The 17,749-nt window shown below is 37.5% G+C and overlaps 1 protein-coding gene across 10 annotated transcripts in view; it reads right to left on the reverse strand.

Annotated features, from left to right (window-relative positions):
- Positions 1-553: 553 nt before the first annotated feature.
- Positions 554-17,749, reverse strand: part of syne2a (spectrin repeat containing, nuclear envelope 2a) — a 135,476-nt gene continuing 118,280 nt past the window's right edge. For all 10 annotated transcript variants that reach the window (XM_028041155.1, XM_028041160.1, XM_028041163.1 and 7 more), the window contains 13 exons: positions 17,553-17,743; positions 16,542-16,692; positions 13,537-13,719; positions 12,260-12,397; positions 11,829-12,020; positions 10,341-10,629; positions 6,646-6,776; positions 6,418-6,544; positions 4,331-4,533; positions 4,068-4,244; positions 2,155-2,283; positions 951-1,201; positions 554-882 (listed from right to left, as the gene is read on the reverse strand). In XM_028041155.1, the coding sequence (XP_027896956.1) occupies positions 681-882; positions 951-1,201; positions 2,155-2,283; positions 4,068-4,244; positions 4,331-4,533; positions 6,418-6,544; positions 6,646-6,776; positions 10,341-10,629; positions 11,829-12,020; positions 12,260-12,397; positions 13,537-13,719; positions 16,542-16,692; positions 17,553-17,743 (2,364 nt within the window). In that variant the 3' untranslated portion in view covers positions 554-680. The remainder of the gene's footprint in view (positions 883-950; positions 1,202-2,154; positions 2,284-4,067; positions 4,245-4,330; positions 4,534-6,417; positions 6,545-6,645; positions 6,777-10,340; positions 10,630-11,828; positions 12,021-12,259; positions 12,398-13,536; positions 13,720-16,541; positions 16,693-17,552; positions 17,744-17,749) is intronic.

Below are 17,749 nucleotides of genomic sequence, written 5' to 3' on the forward strand. Positions count from 1 at the left end.
CCAAAACCTCCTGGTTATTCCACCAAATATTGGTTTCTGAACTCTTCCTGAGTTAAATCATCAGCATTGTTGCTTCTAAATTAAAATGAACTTGTTTTCTTTGCATTATTTGAGGTCTAAAAGCTCTGCATCTTTTTTGTTATTTTGACCATTTCTCATTTTCTGCAGATAAAAACTAAATTATTGCTTGTAATTTCAGAGACATGTCAGTAGTTCATAGAATAAAACAATGTTCATTTTACTCAAACATAAACCTATAAAAAGTAAAATCAGAGAAACTGATCATTTACATTTTTTCCAGAGTTGTATGTGCTGTACAATGGCTGCTGTTGACGGCCAGAAACCACTTGCTGCATTCTTGTTGATTGTGCAGGAGGCTCCACTTCTGCTTTTCCATGATGTACGGCTGTATAATTGCGCATCTGTTTTACATACCAGTGTAAATGTTGAGTTTGGGGCGTGGCCATCAGCAGATTGTTTGGATTTAAAGTGACAGAGACCCTAAAACATTCTGGAAGTAGCTGAAAATAGGCAGAACTGGAAGCTCTACTGATGACAGTGATCATGTTTTGTTTATCTTAATCTGTTCAAGGAAGCACAATAGGTTGTCTTTAAAACATTTTCCTGAAAAGTCACCCATGTTTTGTTGGGAAATGTCTTTCGTTGGAAACAAGCTGCCGTCAGGTGGGCGGCGGGCCGTTGGTGTAGTGCAGCATGGGGTAGAAGGACCAGGCGAAGTTGTTGGTCAGGGTGCAGCCCGGCTCGCTGTCCGACAGAGGAATCAGGCAGGGCAGCAGCAGGAGGAGCAGCAGCAGCAGCTGCAGGGGGAAGGCAGCTCTAAGGAGGCGGGAGAAGAACGATCGAGGTGGGGACGATTCTCTTCTGTAGAACAGAAACAAAAGTTGATAAAGGCAGAGTTAACTCCCATTTAACCTCTCCTCTGTACGTACCTCTGGGTGGAGGAGGCTGTTTTTGGGTCTGCTTCAGCACAGCCGGGATCCTGGACCAGCAGACGCTGCTGCAGGGCGCGGAGGTCGTCCTCCACCTTCCTCCTGAGCTGCTTCAGCTTGGTGCCCGTCACATGCAGCTTCTCCTGCGCCTCGTCGCAGTCCTCTGCTGCATCTTCAGGCTGCAGCTGAGACCAGAGGGCCTGCAGAGACGCCTGGTGAGCCTGCCGGCTGCGCAGATCCGCCTGCAGCTCCTGCACAGCACAAACAGCGCGAGACATAAGAAGGTCTGCAGACGACCTAGTGACACATTAACCCATCGATTAACAGGCTGAAAACATCGACACAGCCTGCCTGTTTTATACAATAATAGAAATGCATTAAAACATGCAAGTAAAATAAAAATCAAGTCATTTTTTAAATCAAAAAATAAATATTTTTATTGTGTAAAATGCAATAACATCACTCCTTTAGCGTATAGTTGATAATTTGTAGCAAAGGAAACATCTGCAGCTAAAAAGATACTTTTAACATGTGAAAAGCTCAGACCTTACAGAGCTGATGATTATTTTTTTGGATTATCTGATTAATAAATAGACCACTGAACAAAAATCCTGACTTCTTCCTCATAATTCACTTTAATTTCAGAAGGGTTAATTCAATTCTGCAATAATAAGGTCATAATTTTGAGGAAAAGAAAGTTGGAGTTCTCACTTTAATCTCAGAATTATGACTTCTTCTCAGAATACAACTAAATCTTCTGAGATTAGAGTAAAAATTCTGAGAAAAAAGATTCGGGTTTTAATCTCAGAATTCCAACTTAATCTCAGAAGATTAAATTTACTTTTCCAGTGGACGTAATCTTCTTCCATAGGAAAAATATGATTTTTCTCTTACAGAATTTTTACCAGGTGAAACTAAAACTTTTCCACTTGAAGAGTTCCAGGTGGATTACATTTTAAGTTTTTTGGGGGGTTTTTTATCTTAAATGTAAATTTGTTGTTTTTTTTTAACTGTCTTGGCTTAATTGCCATTCTGCATATGTTGGTTTTTTTTCATCAAATGACCTTTTTCTCAGTCTGTAAACTCCAGGTAACGATTCATCAGTTACTGAATTACTAAGTTATTACAAGAACCGATTAATCCGATTAATTGTTTCGGTCTCAACGCTTCATTTCTCATCCCAATCTGTTAATCTGCTGCTCACCGTCAGCGTGTCTTCCTGCTGTTTCAGGGCTCTGACGCTCGTCTCTGGATGCTTTATATCTACGCTGTAGCATCTGCTCTCTGCCTGAGCGAGCCACAGCAGCAGAGAGTGAAGAGTTTCATGAAACTCCTGCACAGACAAATTTAAGTCTCAGAGTTCAACATTTCACGCCACAAAAGTCCTGCATTTACTGGAAAGTTGAACAAAAACAAGATATCACATGCTTCATTGTTTATGGGCCTTTTTTGGAGTTTGACAATAGCAGTATATTTTCAAAACGTTCTGGCAGGAGCAGGATGTCCATAAAACTTGTGTAATGCTACTCTAAAACCTGATCAAGCGTTTTATACGGGTTTCACGAGAAATGGGAAAAACAGGCCTTTTAAAAGTGGGCAAATAATCTAAAGTTAATTTTCTTACGGCTAATAGCACGTTCAAAAGATCCAAGGAAAACCAGCAGATGGGGAAAACGCGTCACAGAGGAATAAAAGATCAGAAACTGAAATGTGATTTAAATCTTTTACAGATGTTTTATTTTATAACTTTTTTAGGCCGTCAGAATAAGAAAAGAGAACATGAGAACATTTCAATCAGTGTTACGAGGAGCAGAAATCGCATCTATTTAAGAGTCGTTTACAAAACTCTTTTACCGAGTTCCTTAAATATCATTTTTATCACAGATTCTTTCAGTCAATTAACACTTTTAAAAAAATGTGAAGCTGAAAGCACATAAAGGAACATTTTTATTTAAATTGGATTACTGTTGTGTTTTTTACCCTCTCATTCATAAACAATATTTTAATAAAAACAAACAAAGTAGCTCAGTGTACAGTAGATTTGAAATGAGAGGAAACCAATTCCTGCATTTCTTTGGGTTGATTTTAATTTTCTTTTTTTTTTTTCTGTACATTTTTACAGTAAAAGAAAAAGTTTTGACTCACTTTTGCTTCATTTTGCAAAGTTGAGTAATAAAAAAAGCTGATAAAAGGTTAATATTTTTACATGTTAGACAGATTTTAAGTTGTTTATTTTTGCTGAAAATTGCAGCCTCATATTTTGTTTAAATGCGTTTCTAATCAACGGGGCTCAGAAACGCCCTGAATGTCAAGAATTCAGAACATTTTTGACATGTGGTTGAGGACCGCCCAAAATCATTTTGAGGGCCACTGATGGCCCCCGGCGCCACACTTTGAACACCACAACTTCTGGTTTTCTGGTAGCAGAAAACCTGGATCTACAGTTATGGTGTAGAAGTAAACTGTTAACTAATTTCTATAAAATCTGCTTTTACTTAAGTTTTTTTTCAATATGGGTTTTTGCTTAATCTTCATATTTATTCATATTTAATACTTTATTTGCCGAGTCTGACGAGTTACAACTTTATTTTTTAAAATATTAGTGTTTCATCATAGCATTTAAAATCAATCATTTCAAATCATTAATCAATAAATGATTAAACAATGATCTTATTTCTAACAAAATCACTCAAACGAATCTGGAACAAACATCTGGAAAACTGCAAAACTGTCGAAACACTGAGTTCCTTTAAATACAGACTAAAAACCCAACTGTTTCTAATCAATGAAACAATAATCAATATTCTGATGTATAATAGCAGCAAAATGTAATGTTTCTATTATATGACTTTATATTTTTGTGTTTTTATGATGTAAAGCACTTTGAACCGTCTTGTTGACAAACTTGATTGATTAAAATTGTATTCAATCAGCACCAAAGTGAAACAAAAGTACTAAATATAGAAGAGAAACATTTTGAGTCCAATTCGCTTATAGAAATCAACTAAATAAATCTGTAAAGTTATAGTTGACCCAGTTTGTCTTAGTTTGAATGAAACCGACTTATTAAGATGAATTTGTGTTACATATTAGTTTATTAAAGTGTTTTCTTGCCACCTGGCAGCGTATCAGCTTCCTCCTCAGGCTGTGGTCCCAGTGCTGCAGACCAGTACACGCTCTGCTCCAGTCTCTGTTCGCTCTCGCCACTCTCTCCTGCGTTTCTGGAGCCTCCTTCGCCTGCAGGTTCACAGACAGCATGATGGCCTTGTAGTGGCAAAACACTTTCTCCATTTCCTGTAAAAAGAAAACAAAGAATAAAAAATCCCTTAAAACTTAATCTGGATTAAGCTCCATCCGCTACGGTCGGATTAAATCATCACCTTCAGCTCTTTGGCTCTGGCCTCCATGTCCTCTATGCTGCCTGCAGGCTCAGCCTGCGAGAGGCGCTCCAGCTCAGGGATCACAGTTTCTAGCCAGGAAGTGACGTCGTCCAGGTCAAAGGTCATCAGCTGAGGATCCAGAGTGCCAGACTGCTGGCTGCACCTGGACTGAGCCCGGAGCAGCTCCCAGCGTTCAATCACACCTGAAAGCTCACAAATATCAATAAACTCAGCCGTTTTTTAACACTTATTGGTGTTTCAACGACCGGGAAATATGGACTTAAAGTTTTTATTTTATATTTTATAGTACTGATGTTATAAGAACTACTTGTTGCTTCTTTTTCAGGTGACTTTAGGTGATTGAATGGCACAGCAATCATACAAAACACAAATATTGCTCTTGAAAAATTATAATTAGCTTCTTTTGGATACCAGTTACATAAAGAAGTGTGATTTATATCACTAAACTTCTTACAGTAACTTAGGGCTGTTGTAAACAATTATTTTAGTAATCGAGTATTTTATCGATTATTCTGACGATTAATCGAGTAATCAAATAAAAAAATTATAAAATAAAATATTGGTAAATCTACCATAACGTACCCATAGGTTGAGACCGGGATGATATTAGATAAATTTTCCGGTTCGTCTGTAAAGCTAACCTTACCTTAAACATCAACTACAGAGACACCCGCCGCGCTCTTCACCGCCACCAGGCGGCAGCTCCGGGAGGAGAAACGCTGCCGTACTCCAGTTATTTTAAAGATGCTTATTGGACCCGCGAAAAACGATAAAAACTCGGACATTATCATCAATTAATGAAATCCTCCCAGACCAAACTTGAAAATTGGACATTATGCTGCTAACACTTAGCATCAGCTCATAGACGGAAGTGAGAGCTCTGCGCAATATAAATAATCACCTGGCTGGAACACCGTGCGCCAAGTAATAAAACATAACGTAACGACGCTTCAAGGCAGATACATTTTCCTTGAGGAAATTGAACAATCGAGGAATCGTTGCAGCCCTACAGTAACTGCATTTAATCATATTTTTACGGTCATTGACACTCTCTGTGAAAAAACGGTGGAAAATTTGGTAAATGAACAATCCCAACAATACATACAGTTCGTTTTAAACATTAATTGAAGTTTACTGCAACATTGATAAATCAAAATTCTCCTCATGAGAAGAAATTTATCACAATAAATGATAAACGATACGATAAGCGATGAACACTTCGATTAAAGACCTTCAAAAACACTGAAAATAATGTAATATTTTACTCAAGAAGAATAATTAAAAAGAGAGAAATCCATTAAACTCAAATTAAGAAATAAATGTTAAAAAAATTGACAGCTGTCGCACTTATTGGCATCACTTCTGTTGATATTTTATTAAAACTCCCTGTTGCAGATGGATAATACTACTTTAGTTTAAAATATTTGCTCTTTGCCCAACCATCAGGTTTTTGTAGGATTTAAATCAGAGGACTGAGATAATCAAATTATTTTGTACTAAGTGAACCATTGTTTTGTGGATTTATGGAAAGATTCTGCGTCATTATCCCACAGAAACATCCACTTGTTGTTTATTATCAGTTTTCTGGCAGCAAGTTGTAGTTATTCTTTAAAATGTCCAAAGATTTTAAAGTTGTAACAAAGTTCCCATGTCCAGTTAAACAGAAACAGACCAAGAGCCTCACGGTTCCTCTGAAAAACCCAACGCTGGGAATGACGTGATTTTACGTCTCTGTTGTCAAAATGATTAATTTCAGTCTAAATCACAGTTTCTGCAGATTTAATTTTTGTTTTGACCCAACTGCAGTTATGCTCAAGTATCTTCCTTTCTGACTTACAAAGATATAAAAAAACCTCCTGCAGATTCAAAAGTGAATGAGTTAAAATGAGTATTTTTCTAATTTATTTCCTTTTGAGCCGATTCCTTGACTGCATACATTCATAACTTATGCACCACCTGGTTTCTTTTACACTGTTTCTGAGATTTTATGGCAGATGTCTGTTTTGAGTCCTCCCTCGCAGTGCAGACACTCTTAATAAATAATCCTTTCTGCACGGTAATCTCACCTGACTGTTTGTCTGAGGCATTCAGGCCCGTCAAGCCGAACTCCTCTGGCTGCTCCTCATCGTCGAGGATCAGAGAGACTCTCTTTATGTTCTCGATGCTCCCGCTGCACTGGGACATGAGCCGCAGCTGGAAAAACACAACAAGTAGATCATCAGAGCCGAGTTCAGGCTCGACGGCGAGGCCTCGCAGACTGTATTACAGTCCGCAGAGGGAACCGCGAGACGTACATAACCCTGCTTCAGAGGCGTGCTGGTCAGAGCGGGTGGCGGCTCAGCATGTCCTTCTGGATCCGGCTGAGCTTCTGTGGCTTCTGATGTTCTCCATGAACAATCGCGAACAGCCAGAGACAGGCTGGAAACTGCAAAACAACATTTATTGGGAGGTTAAGGGAGAACTACTGTGCACAATTCAGGAAAATTTGGTTTTCTAAAATCAACCCAATCGCTTAAGAAAAAAAAAAGTTTAAGCATTGTTTTTTTGGCAATAAGTTGTTGTTTTTAGTGTATGGAAAATGAGTTGTTTCAAAAGCCTCCTGATATTTGACAGCCACTGACCCGTTACCTAGCAACACAAGCGGAGATCTAGCACCTTTGGTCAGCTGGTTTTACAGCTGTACAATGGCTGCTGGAAAAGAGAACTGTTTTGTTGTTGACTTACCATCCAGAAACCACTTGTTGTATTCTTCTTCTTGGTTGTGCAGGAGGCTCCACTTCTGCTTTTCAAAGATGTACGGTTGTATAATTGCGCATCATTTTCACGTGCGAGAGTAAACGTTGATTTGAGGGGTGTGGAAAGCAGCAACATATTTGGACTTAAAGTGACAAAAGGCCCTAAAACAGCTCATTCTGAAAGAAGCTCAAAACTAAAACCTCATTATTTAAGAATTATTTTTTGCAAAAAATGTAATGAGCATGTTTTTATAGACCATAGTCTTATCCTAACAAAGTTAAATAAGCAACGTTTACACTCACATGTGAAAATGGCTGCAAACAGATGCGCAATTATAAACCCGTACATCTTTGAAAAGCAGAAGTGGTGCAGCGATTGGTTTCTGGATGGTAAGTGAACAACAAAGCACTTGACTTTTCCAGCAGCCATTGTACAGTGCAGTACAGCAGTAAATTTTGCTAATCAAGTATTGGTTCCAACCTCGACGGAAATTTAAATCCTGACATCTTAACTGAAAGCCTGAATTTAACCCAAAAATCAATCATTACTCTTAAACTTTAAGGTATCTTTGCTACTTAAAGACATAACATGAGAATCATGAGTTTGACTTTCAGGTTTAGCTCCTATAAGAATATTTTATAATTTTGTTCATATTTTGTTCAGCGGCACAAACAGACTGTTTGTGCCGCTGCCATCAGGCAAGCGGTACAGGAATATACGGACTACAACAAATAGACTGAGAAACAGTTTCTTCCCCACAGCCGTCAGAGCCATTACTCCCTGCCGCCCCCCCCTCCCACACATATCATAACCTCGCAGTCACACATACATGTCCCCCACCCCCACACAGCCATATTGTTCTGCACTTTGCACTGTCACATCATCTGTACTTTGCCATAATTGGACCTGCTGCTACTTCTTTGGTGTGGTTGAGGGCCTTTAGTTAATTTAGTTGTATATATTGTTATTATTATTATTGTGTGTTTGCTTATTTATACTGTATATATTTGACCTTTTGCACGGGAGCTGCAATGGAAATTTCGTTGAATTCTGTTCAATGACAATAAATGCTATCTATCTTATTACTGTGAAAAACCAAAAGATTTACAATCCATTAAGCAGTGTGGATGTGTCTTAATTTATAATCTAATGGAAGAAATTTCCTGGAAGCATTTCCTGCAGCCCGAGGAGCAGAGGTGGAAGTGGATTTACTACGCAGAACATGAAGATGTGTAGCAGGTCTCGTTTGATAGTTTTTGTCTGTTAAAGTTATTTAATACATCCAGTTTTTATAATCATTCTTACAGTGTCTACACTCATAACTGGATTACTTCAAATTTAAGAAGCGTGGGATTTATTTTTTTGACTTTTTACTCTATTTTTCTTCCTCTAAGCTGAATAAAATCGAAGATTCATCGACTTGAGGTAAATATCAAGGCCAACACAGGTTTTGGAAATGAGACAAACATACCAATGACTCAAAATAATGGATTATCTGACAGGCAGCTTCAAGGCACCTCAGAAATCAGTTTCTACGACCCCTGGAACCGTCTGAGGTAAACCGAAAAATAAATCTCACCCTCTGGATCTGATGAGACGACTAACCTCCTTCTGTCTTGACGTCATACCCACAACCTCTCTTAAGAAAGTTCAGCCTGTCGCTGCATCTGATCTGGTTCAAATGGTAAACTCATCCGGTGTTTGTTTTTTTTTACCACAAACTTTAAAAACAGGAGCTGATAAAAAAAAAGGAACAATCTGCAGAATTACAGGCCAATTCCAACCTTCAATTTATCAAACATATTATTGAAAAAGATGCGTTTCAACAGCTTCTTAAAAGCTTTAACTTCTCATAGAAGCGGACAGAAATCACACGTGAGGCACCGCAAGGTTCAATCCTAGGACTCCTCCTGTTTATTAATCAATCAAGTTTATTAGTAAAGCACATTTCAGCAACAAAGCAATTCAAAGTGCTTTACATCATAAAAACACAGAAATACTAAGCCACTGCACACACAGTGAATGATTTAAGCATTACATTTTGTTGTTACACATCAAAATGTTGATTAATGTTTCATGATTATGTTTCAAAAGCAACTCTAAATAGCTGAGTTTTTAAGTCGAGACTTAAAGGCACTCAGTGTTTCGGCTGTTTTGCGTTTTTCTGGAAGTTTGTTCCAGATTTGTAGTGAATAGAAGCTGAATGCTGCTTCTCCATGCTTGGTTCTGGTTCTGAGGACGCAGAGCAGATCAGAACTACAAAACCTGAGGGGTCCGGAAGGTTGCTATGACAACAGAGGATCTTTAATGTATTTTCTTACTAAGCTGTTCAGTGATTTATAAACTAACAGCAGTATTTTATAGTTTATTCTCTGAGCTGCAGGGAGCCAGGGTAGAAGTTTAAAACTGGTGTGATGTGCTCTAATTTCCTGGTTTTAGTCAGAGCGCCAGCAGCAGCATTATATCCTCTCACTTGCACAGCACTGCAAAAACACAAAAATCTTACTAAGTATTTTTGGTCTAGTTTCTAGTGCAGATATCTTAGCACACTTGAAATAAGACAAACCAACTTCAAAGTTATTTTTTAGCTTGTTTTAAGTCAATAATTTCTTAATATTCATGAAAAATATTAGTTCAATTGGCAGAGAAATTAACTCACAAAATGGAAAAAATGTCTCATTATAAGTGAAATTGTTTTGATTGATTGCTAGAGCAGGAATCAATCAAAACAAAAAATAAATCCCTAAATGTGGGGTGTCCAAACTTTTGCACCAAAGTCCAAAATCCCCAATATAAATATTCAAGGGCAATTTTTTTCTCCCCCCCCCCCAATTAAAAATATTATTGCGAATTCTTTCTCCTTTACCTGTACAACAATAAATAAAACATCTAATATTTAAACTTTTACAGTCATTTACCTTTTCTGGCTTATTATTTTCCATTTTTTAAGTCTATAAAATGTATTTTGTTTATTCTCAGCAAAGAAAATAAGAATTTTTTTTACAAATTGTGCTGTTTTTATCCAAATCTAGTGGATGTGTGTGACCAGTTTGTTTTTGAGTAAAAATTCACAAAATGTTTGACTCAACCTTTTATGAAATAAAAATAAAAGCCAAAGAGGCTAATTAAAGAACAAGTAATTTTGCTGTATTCTGTTTAAGAACTCTCATTCTAAAAATATTATTAAAAGTATCAGAGGGCCAAATTTGTGGCATTGTTGAACTAATAAAAAGGCATTTTATTTTGAAAATACCTGAGAGTGCGCTGAAGTAAGCCCCTTCATCTTCCTGCTCTTCCTCTTCCTCCTCATCCTCATGCGATGATGACCCTCCCACGTCTCCGGTGTGGTCCCACTCCAGAGGGAGGGAGTCGACGCTCACCGGCGTCTCCCGCCCTGAACGATCCAAAGGAGAGCTGAGCAGGTGAGTGGGCGTGGCTGGAAGACTCGCCTGACTCCGCCCCAGCCACGGGCGACCAATCAGCTCCAAGCTCGACTCCAGGGAAACGGTGAGGTCAGAGATGTCTGGTTCCTCTTTGATCATCTGGGTTACAAAATGAACAGTAACACCAATGGTTTTAGTTAGGGGTGTCCAAACGTTTTGGCACGGGGGCCAAAAATGTCAAGTTGCAACAGGGGCCACAAAATATTTTGTCCTTTTAATTGTAATAACAGAATCTATTTTATTTTATCTTTAAATAAATAACTAAACACAATATTTTAATGAAACAAAATAATGAAATTAAAGTTGTGTTACTTTTACATTAAATAACATATTCATTAAAATAACAATGAATATTTTTTATTGTTATGCTAACAATGAAAACAACATTGTTAAAATGTTAGTTTTTAACAATGTTATTCTAAAAGTAACATTATTTTAAAATATCATTTTAAAAATAACATTATTATTTTTAAAAATAAAATTATTAAAATATTAATTAAAAATACTGTTATTTTGAATATAATAACATTGTTATTTTTATTAATCTTTTAACATCTTAAATTTTAAGATTTTGACCACCAAAACAAGGTTAGGTTATTCTTGATATGGAGGCCAGGGCTGTCAGATATCGCTAATTCTTTGTAGACTTGAAACAAAAAGTTTGCGCGTTTGCCAAAACAAAAAACAAAAAAAACCAGTAAATCATATCCTAAAGTTTTAATCTTTTTCCGGATTTTTTTTTGTCTCTTTCTAAGAGTCAGTGCTGTCAAACTTTTTGGCATGGACATGATTAAAAACAAAATATACTGAAGTTCTTTCAGCTTGACATTTCCAAAAGGTTTGGCATAAAATAAGCATTTTTAGCTGAAACGTGCAGGTTTCAGACAGGATATTCTTTAAAATACATTTAAAAGTTCCTATTTTTAAAGTTCCAGTCTTTTGCTGCAGGATAATGGAAAGAATGTTTTCCATCTACTTTTTCTATATCTGCAAACTTTACAGTGAAAATAATCTCTAGAGTCATTTTCTCTACAGGTCCACCCGTCCTCAAAAAGGTCCATTAGCTGCCGGCCCTTTTGCAGCTTCATAAGTTTCCTCACTGTAAAACATAAATTACAAACTGGCACATTTTTGAAAGGCAGGTGTTATTTAAATATATCATTGTTGTTTATTTTTTGGGATATGAGACAGTGGGTAAAGAACATAAAATGTATGTTTTTTAGGATTTAGTGGAATTTAAAGGCTTAATGTTCCGTGATATACAGTAAGAAGTCGAGCTCGTGTGCGGTCCAGCTCACCGGAGGTTGGCTGAGGCGCTGGTGGAAGCGGACCAGCCTGCTGAAAACCTCCTGGCAGTAGGAGTGAAGCTCCTCCAGCTCATCCTCTATCAGAGCCGCATCCTGAGCTGAACTTTTCTGGATCAGAGCCTCACCAAACACTATCAACCCGTCAATGCGCTCAGAGTTCAGGCTGATCTCCTTTTGGAAGCTCTGCCGGAAGATGGATGGACGAACGGAGACTGAGTCAGGAAAACCAGAACGAGTAACACATGCCTGTTTATGAAATTTAAAAGCGTCCTCGTAACGAGGCGCAAGAGAATCCTCCCTAAACCAAAACATGCAGCTTAAAGATGAAACCAGCAGCTTAAAAGTTTGACAAGTTCTCCTTCAGAGGTAATAAATCGGATATTTGAGATTTGTGTGTAGAGATGAAATGACGTGTGCCTCACGTTGAGCTGTTGGATCTTCTGATGGACGTCGCTCTCGGAGAAATGCTCCACGTCGGTGAGCTGCAGGTCCAACTCCGTCAGCCAAACTAGCATGCTCTCCCTGGTGCCTTCAAAGTCCTCCCGCTGGCTGGTAAAATACTGAGAGAAACGACAAAAAGAATGGAAGAGGGAGAATAAAATGAAAATAAACAGAATATTTTGATTACCATAATTTTAGGCTTTTGGATTGGTGTAAAAACTGCTCATATGATGACATGGCAACATTTTATTTATAAAATCTATACAACAAACAAATTTTTCTCTTTACTGTAAACCAGGGGTGTCCAAAGTGCGGCCCGGGGGCCATTTGTGGCCCTCAGAAAAATTTTGGGCGGCCCTTAATCACATTTCAAGAATAACCTAAACTTTTTTTATTGTTTAAAATCTTCAAATTTTACATGAAAACTGTAATGTGCAACCAGAAGTATTTATCTAGGGGTTTTGCTTTTGATTTAATTTAGTAGAAATAGGGACTAAAAACATTCAGTTGCTTTTAATAAAAGTGGACATTTAATAAACTTGGAAAAATAAAGAGTGAGCCATCAAATGTTCTTGTAGCTAAAAAGAGATAAAAATCCAGAAAAAAGTGAAAAATTTAGGAAATGGTTTGCTGTTTTGTTTTGTTTTTATCTGTAAACCCTGATAAATCCTTATTTGTTTTAAATCTACAAAGAACTACACATATGTGACTGCTTTGGTTATTTCATTAAATTACTTCTTGTAATTAATTGTTTCGTTACTTAGCTAGTAAAAATAACATAATGAAATATTATCTGCGATTATAAATAAAAGTACTAAACATTTTGTGGCCGCCTCAGTTGTTGCAGTTTGACATTTTTGGCCCCCATGCCAAAAAGTTCGACTGGTACCGAAAAACATAGCTGAACAAAACATTTTCTTCCTTTTAATCAGACATAAATTATCTAAATTATAAATGTACTTGATAACTCTGCACCTGTACGGCTCACTTTGATACAGCAATAAACCCTGACAAGCTTCAGTCGATGTAATTAGGAAAATCAGTAATAAAGAAACTGACGAAAACAACATGTAAAAAATAAACCGCAACAAACCTTCTTTCAAATGGTTCAGAAAGTATAATGTAAAATAAATAAAGCATGATGCGCTCATAAAGCACAGAATCAGACTGAATAGAACTGATACAGATATTAATATTGGATCGGTGCATCTCTAGTTCTTTGCAGACGTACTGCAGTGCGTTACGGTGTAATCAATACCTTCAGCCGGCGTAAGATGGCGGCCACTCGGCGGTGCAGGCCGTCCCAGCGTTGGTTTCCCTCTCTGACCATGGCTTTGAGCTGGCTGGCTCGGTCGGTGCGGTTCTCCCGGGCCAGGCGGCGGTACTGGTTGTTGATGAACTCCAGCTGAGTCAGGCGCTCATGAACCTGCCTTTGGAAACCCTGAAAAATAAAATAAAATAAAAAACACATTGTTATTGAGTCAGTAAGAGGCTTTTTTTACATCCATCTATATTCTTGATGAAGAGTACCGTTTCCAATTTAAATCAGATTCAAAGCAAAACAAGGTGACTAAAAAACATGCTAATAGGAAAAAACTAAGAGCCCACTGCACTGCAAACCTCCTGGTTATTCCTCCAAGTATTGATTTCTGAACTGAGTTACAACATTAGTATTGTTGTTTCTAAACGAATATGAACTTCGTTTCAGATCTTTTCAGTTCTTAAGATCTGAAAGCTCTGCATCTTTTACCTTATTTTGACCATTTCTCATTTTCTGCTAATAAAAACTATATTTTCCATGTAATTTCAGGCATGTTGTCAGTAGTTCATAGAATAAAAGAACAATGTTCCTTTTACTCAAACATAAACAAATACAGAGTAAAATCAGATAAACTGAGGATTTTAAGTGGTTTCTTCATTTTTTCCAGAGCTGTATATTGCAGCCAATACATTTTCTTTGATGCTTAAGATAAAAGTGAAATGATTCTGATTAAATCAACGACGGTATAAATTTAGCAAACCGAAGAGAAAACAACTGATGACCCCAAAAATTGGAAATTGTCTGTTTTTCTTTTAATAAGAAAACAGTTCAAAGCTTTTTTTATGATTTGGATCTTGTAAAGTTGATCAAATCAACCTAGTGTGATCACTAAATACTTAATACAGTTTAAGCTTTTCCACATGAAGACATCACAGTCCTAATGTGTATGCAATAAAAATATGAAAATAAGATTATTTAATTGTTTTTCTTGAATAAAAAGAAATTAGCACAAAACCATAAAATGAAAAGAAAAGAAAACAAATTGCATCCTTCTGTCTCCAGCTGGGAGAATTTTATTGAAGGAAATAAAAAATATTTATACAATTTCTATTTTACAGTGTCCTGTAAGATGTTGTAATGATGTAAAGAAACTATAAAACTTTGTGGCTCTGTAACAAGCTCATCAGCAGTATACATGTCATTATCCTGTTCAAAATCAAAATCAAATCAAATTTTATTTGAATAGCACATTTCAGCAGCAGGCATTTCAAAGTGCTTTACATCATAACAAACACAGAAACACAAAGCAACATAGAATCAATAATCAAAACACGACATTAATTCAGGTTCCATCAATAAATTTGTAATTGATTATGTTTCAAATACAATCCTAAACAGGTGGGTTTTTAGTCGAGTTTGCATCCATAAAGGTTTACCTGTTGCACTCCTACTGTGTTGTATGGAACAAAATACCTGCTGCTACTTTTATTCCCTCACAATCACAATCACACAGTTTAAACGATGTAGACAGGATTTTAATGGGCTTCTGGCACAAGGCTCCGTTCACCTCTTTCACGTAATTTCGAGCTGGGACGCCGTCGTCCCTCACAGATTTTTGTGCAATTCTATGGTACCTGTTAGTGTCTAGAATTTACAGGGTTTCCGTTGCGCGCAGTGACCCTCAGTCACTCGCCCTTTTTCTTCCACTGCGCTTTGAGGCAACCTGCTCCGCCCACCTACCTGTCTGTCATCCTGTTGCTCTGCGATTTGTTTTTTTTCGCATTTGAGACTGAAGTTTTGAGGGGGGCAGGGTAATAATCTTGTTGTTCACAATATCGTTCCCCCAAACGATCTTTGCAACAGCTGTGAGACGAGGGTAACAGCTTTTGAAGAGAAACAGCTGTTATGTTCTTATTTGCCTTATTTTACGCTCGTATCTCAACAGCTGATACTACGTAATGCAAGACAAAAATAACTTAGATATCGGACCTGTTATCTAAAGGTGCTGTGAAAGAAAAAAACTTAACAACTTGAGTCAGTACACAGCAAAAACGCAGGCCTCCCCCTGCTCCTGTGCGCAGCTCCATGTGTCCCAGAAGACATCTTCCAAAGTCTCCAAATCGCCCAGTTTCTTCTGCTGTTCCATCACAAATGATAGATTTTCCTGAAATAAATCACCACTGAACTGATCTGAAGGAAGACGGACGAAACTCCAGCAGTAGCGATCCACAAACAGGAAACAGGTTCTGCTGCCACTGGGGCGCGTGAGATGATACTACCACATTTCCTAAGGACCTTTAAATCTCATCAGCTGTTTCTTTACACAATATTACAAATGCAATAAAATATCAAAATAAGATCATTTAATTGCTTTCTTGAGTAAAATAAATTAGATTGCATTGCCTAAAATGCAATAAAAGCATATTCTTAGTGGACATTGATTATTTGTAGCAAAAAGGTGCATCTATATCTAAATAAATACTATCAATTAATCTGTTGATTATTTTTGGATTAATACAAGGACAGCAAAAGGTGCATAATAGGAGACTTCTTACAGAACGTTCTGGATAGAAAAGATTTACGGACATTTATTTTAGATATTAATATATTTTTTTACATATTTTGCTTAATTATTGCTCTGAAGGTGGTGTTCTTTCAGCAAATTGCCATTTTTGGAGTCTGTATGCTCCAGTTAACGATTAATCCATTTTTAAATTAGTTGATTATTTCAATAATCGATTCAGTACGATTCAGCTCTAATATTTATTTACTTATTGTCAGTGATTTAGTAGTTATGAATCTTTTGCAAACTTCAGGAACATTCAAATTTAACTGAATAGATTGACAAAAGTTGATTAAATCACATGTAAAGTTTCACAAAAATTATTTTTTTTGTTTTTTACCAAAAAATGCGCAACTTCTAATCTTAATGAGCACTATTACACCGGACAGAAATGTGTCATTTACTGAAACAACAGAAATTAACAGTAAAATCAGCTGACCTCAAACTTCTTCAGCTCTTCCTTGGCTGCAGAGTAAAGGACATCTGCAGAGTTTGGGTTGGCAGCAGTTCGCTCCGCCATCTTGAGCCAATCATCGAAGCGGGAGTAGTCGTTGAGGAGCTTGCACCATAGAGTCCAAGTTTCCTCGATTCTGCAAGAACACATCATGTTGAAGTTACAGTGTTTATTGTGGCTGGAAATTTTGGCTCCCATGAATTATGCTGAAAATATGTAACCTTAAAAACCTGAAAATGTTTACAAGGTCGAACAGGCAACTCGCTCACATGCACTTTACTCATGAAAGAGTTATGTTCATGCTTCCTGTGCAAACGTCTTAAGAACAAATTAAATAGTTTGCTAAAAACAACAAAAGCCTTTCTGCAGAATGAAAGTTATTCAATACAAAGATAAAGAGAGTTTTTACACCTGAATGTCCGACAGACTTGGTTCAGTTTAGGACTAAAATTGCAACATTTGTTACATTTTCAGCTGCTGCAGTTCGTTTTCACTCTGAGTCAAACTAAAAATCTGTTCCTCTCCTCACCAGTGGGGGCGCTGCACCAAGAACTACTGAAGTAGTTCTATGAACAAAAACCTCAGGAGAAGACACTGAGCCCAACTTTCTTTTTTCGCAGAATGTGAACAAAAATGGAGTGGTGTCAGATTTTAGAGTTTGCAGGATTTCTTTAGTAAAAGACCACAAGTAATTTCTCTCTCTCTAGAACTAGACTCTCAGTCTTTGTTTTGGTTTCATTTTCCCAGAATACCCTGCGTTACAGTCTGCTTCATGCTTTTGGAGCGGTCTCTGATCGGCTTACATTCACATATTTATTCATACCGCACCAGAGTTCACTTCAACCGAACTGAGACCGAGGCTTTTAGCTGGATCAGAATTCGATTACAAATACAAACCTCCCCAAACAAAGCGGACTTTCTAGCCAAACAAAGTACAGTCGAATTAAGGCAGACTAAAAAGTTAGGTGTGAATGTAAGTAGCATAACTGCACCTACCTGAGTCTTCTGTCCAGAGCCAGAGCACAGATGGTTCTCCAGCGTTGGTCCAGGCTGCGGCTGGTTTCCTGCAGGGAGTCGCTCTCGGCCTCGGAACCGCCTGCTGCATCCTCATCCTGCAGCAGAACGTCGCACAGGCTGAGGATGGATGCTACGCCTTCAGTGTGCTGCTCCATGTCCCTCTGCAGGTCCTGCAC

The sequence above is a fragment of the Xiphophorus couchianus genome, chromosome 15, assembly GCF_001444195.1.
Source record: "Xiphophorus couchianus chromosome 15, X_couchianus-1.0, whole genome shotgun sequence".
Lineage (NCBI taxonomy): Eukaryota > Metazoa > Chordata > Actinopteri > Cyprinodontiformes > Poeciliidae > Xiphophorus > Xiphophorus couchianus.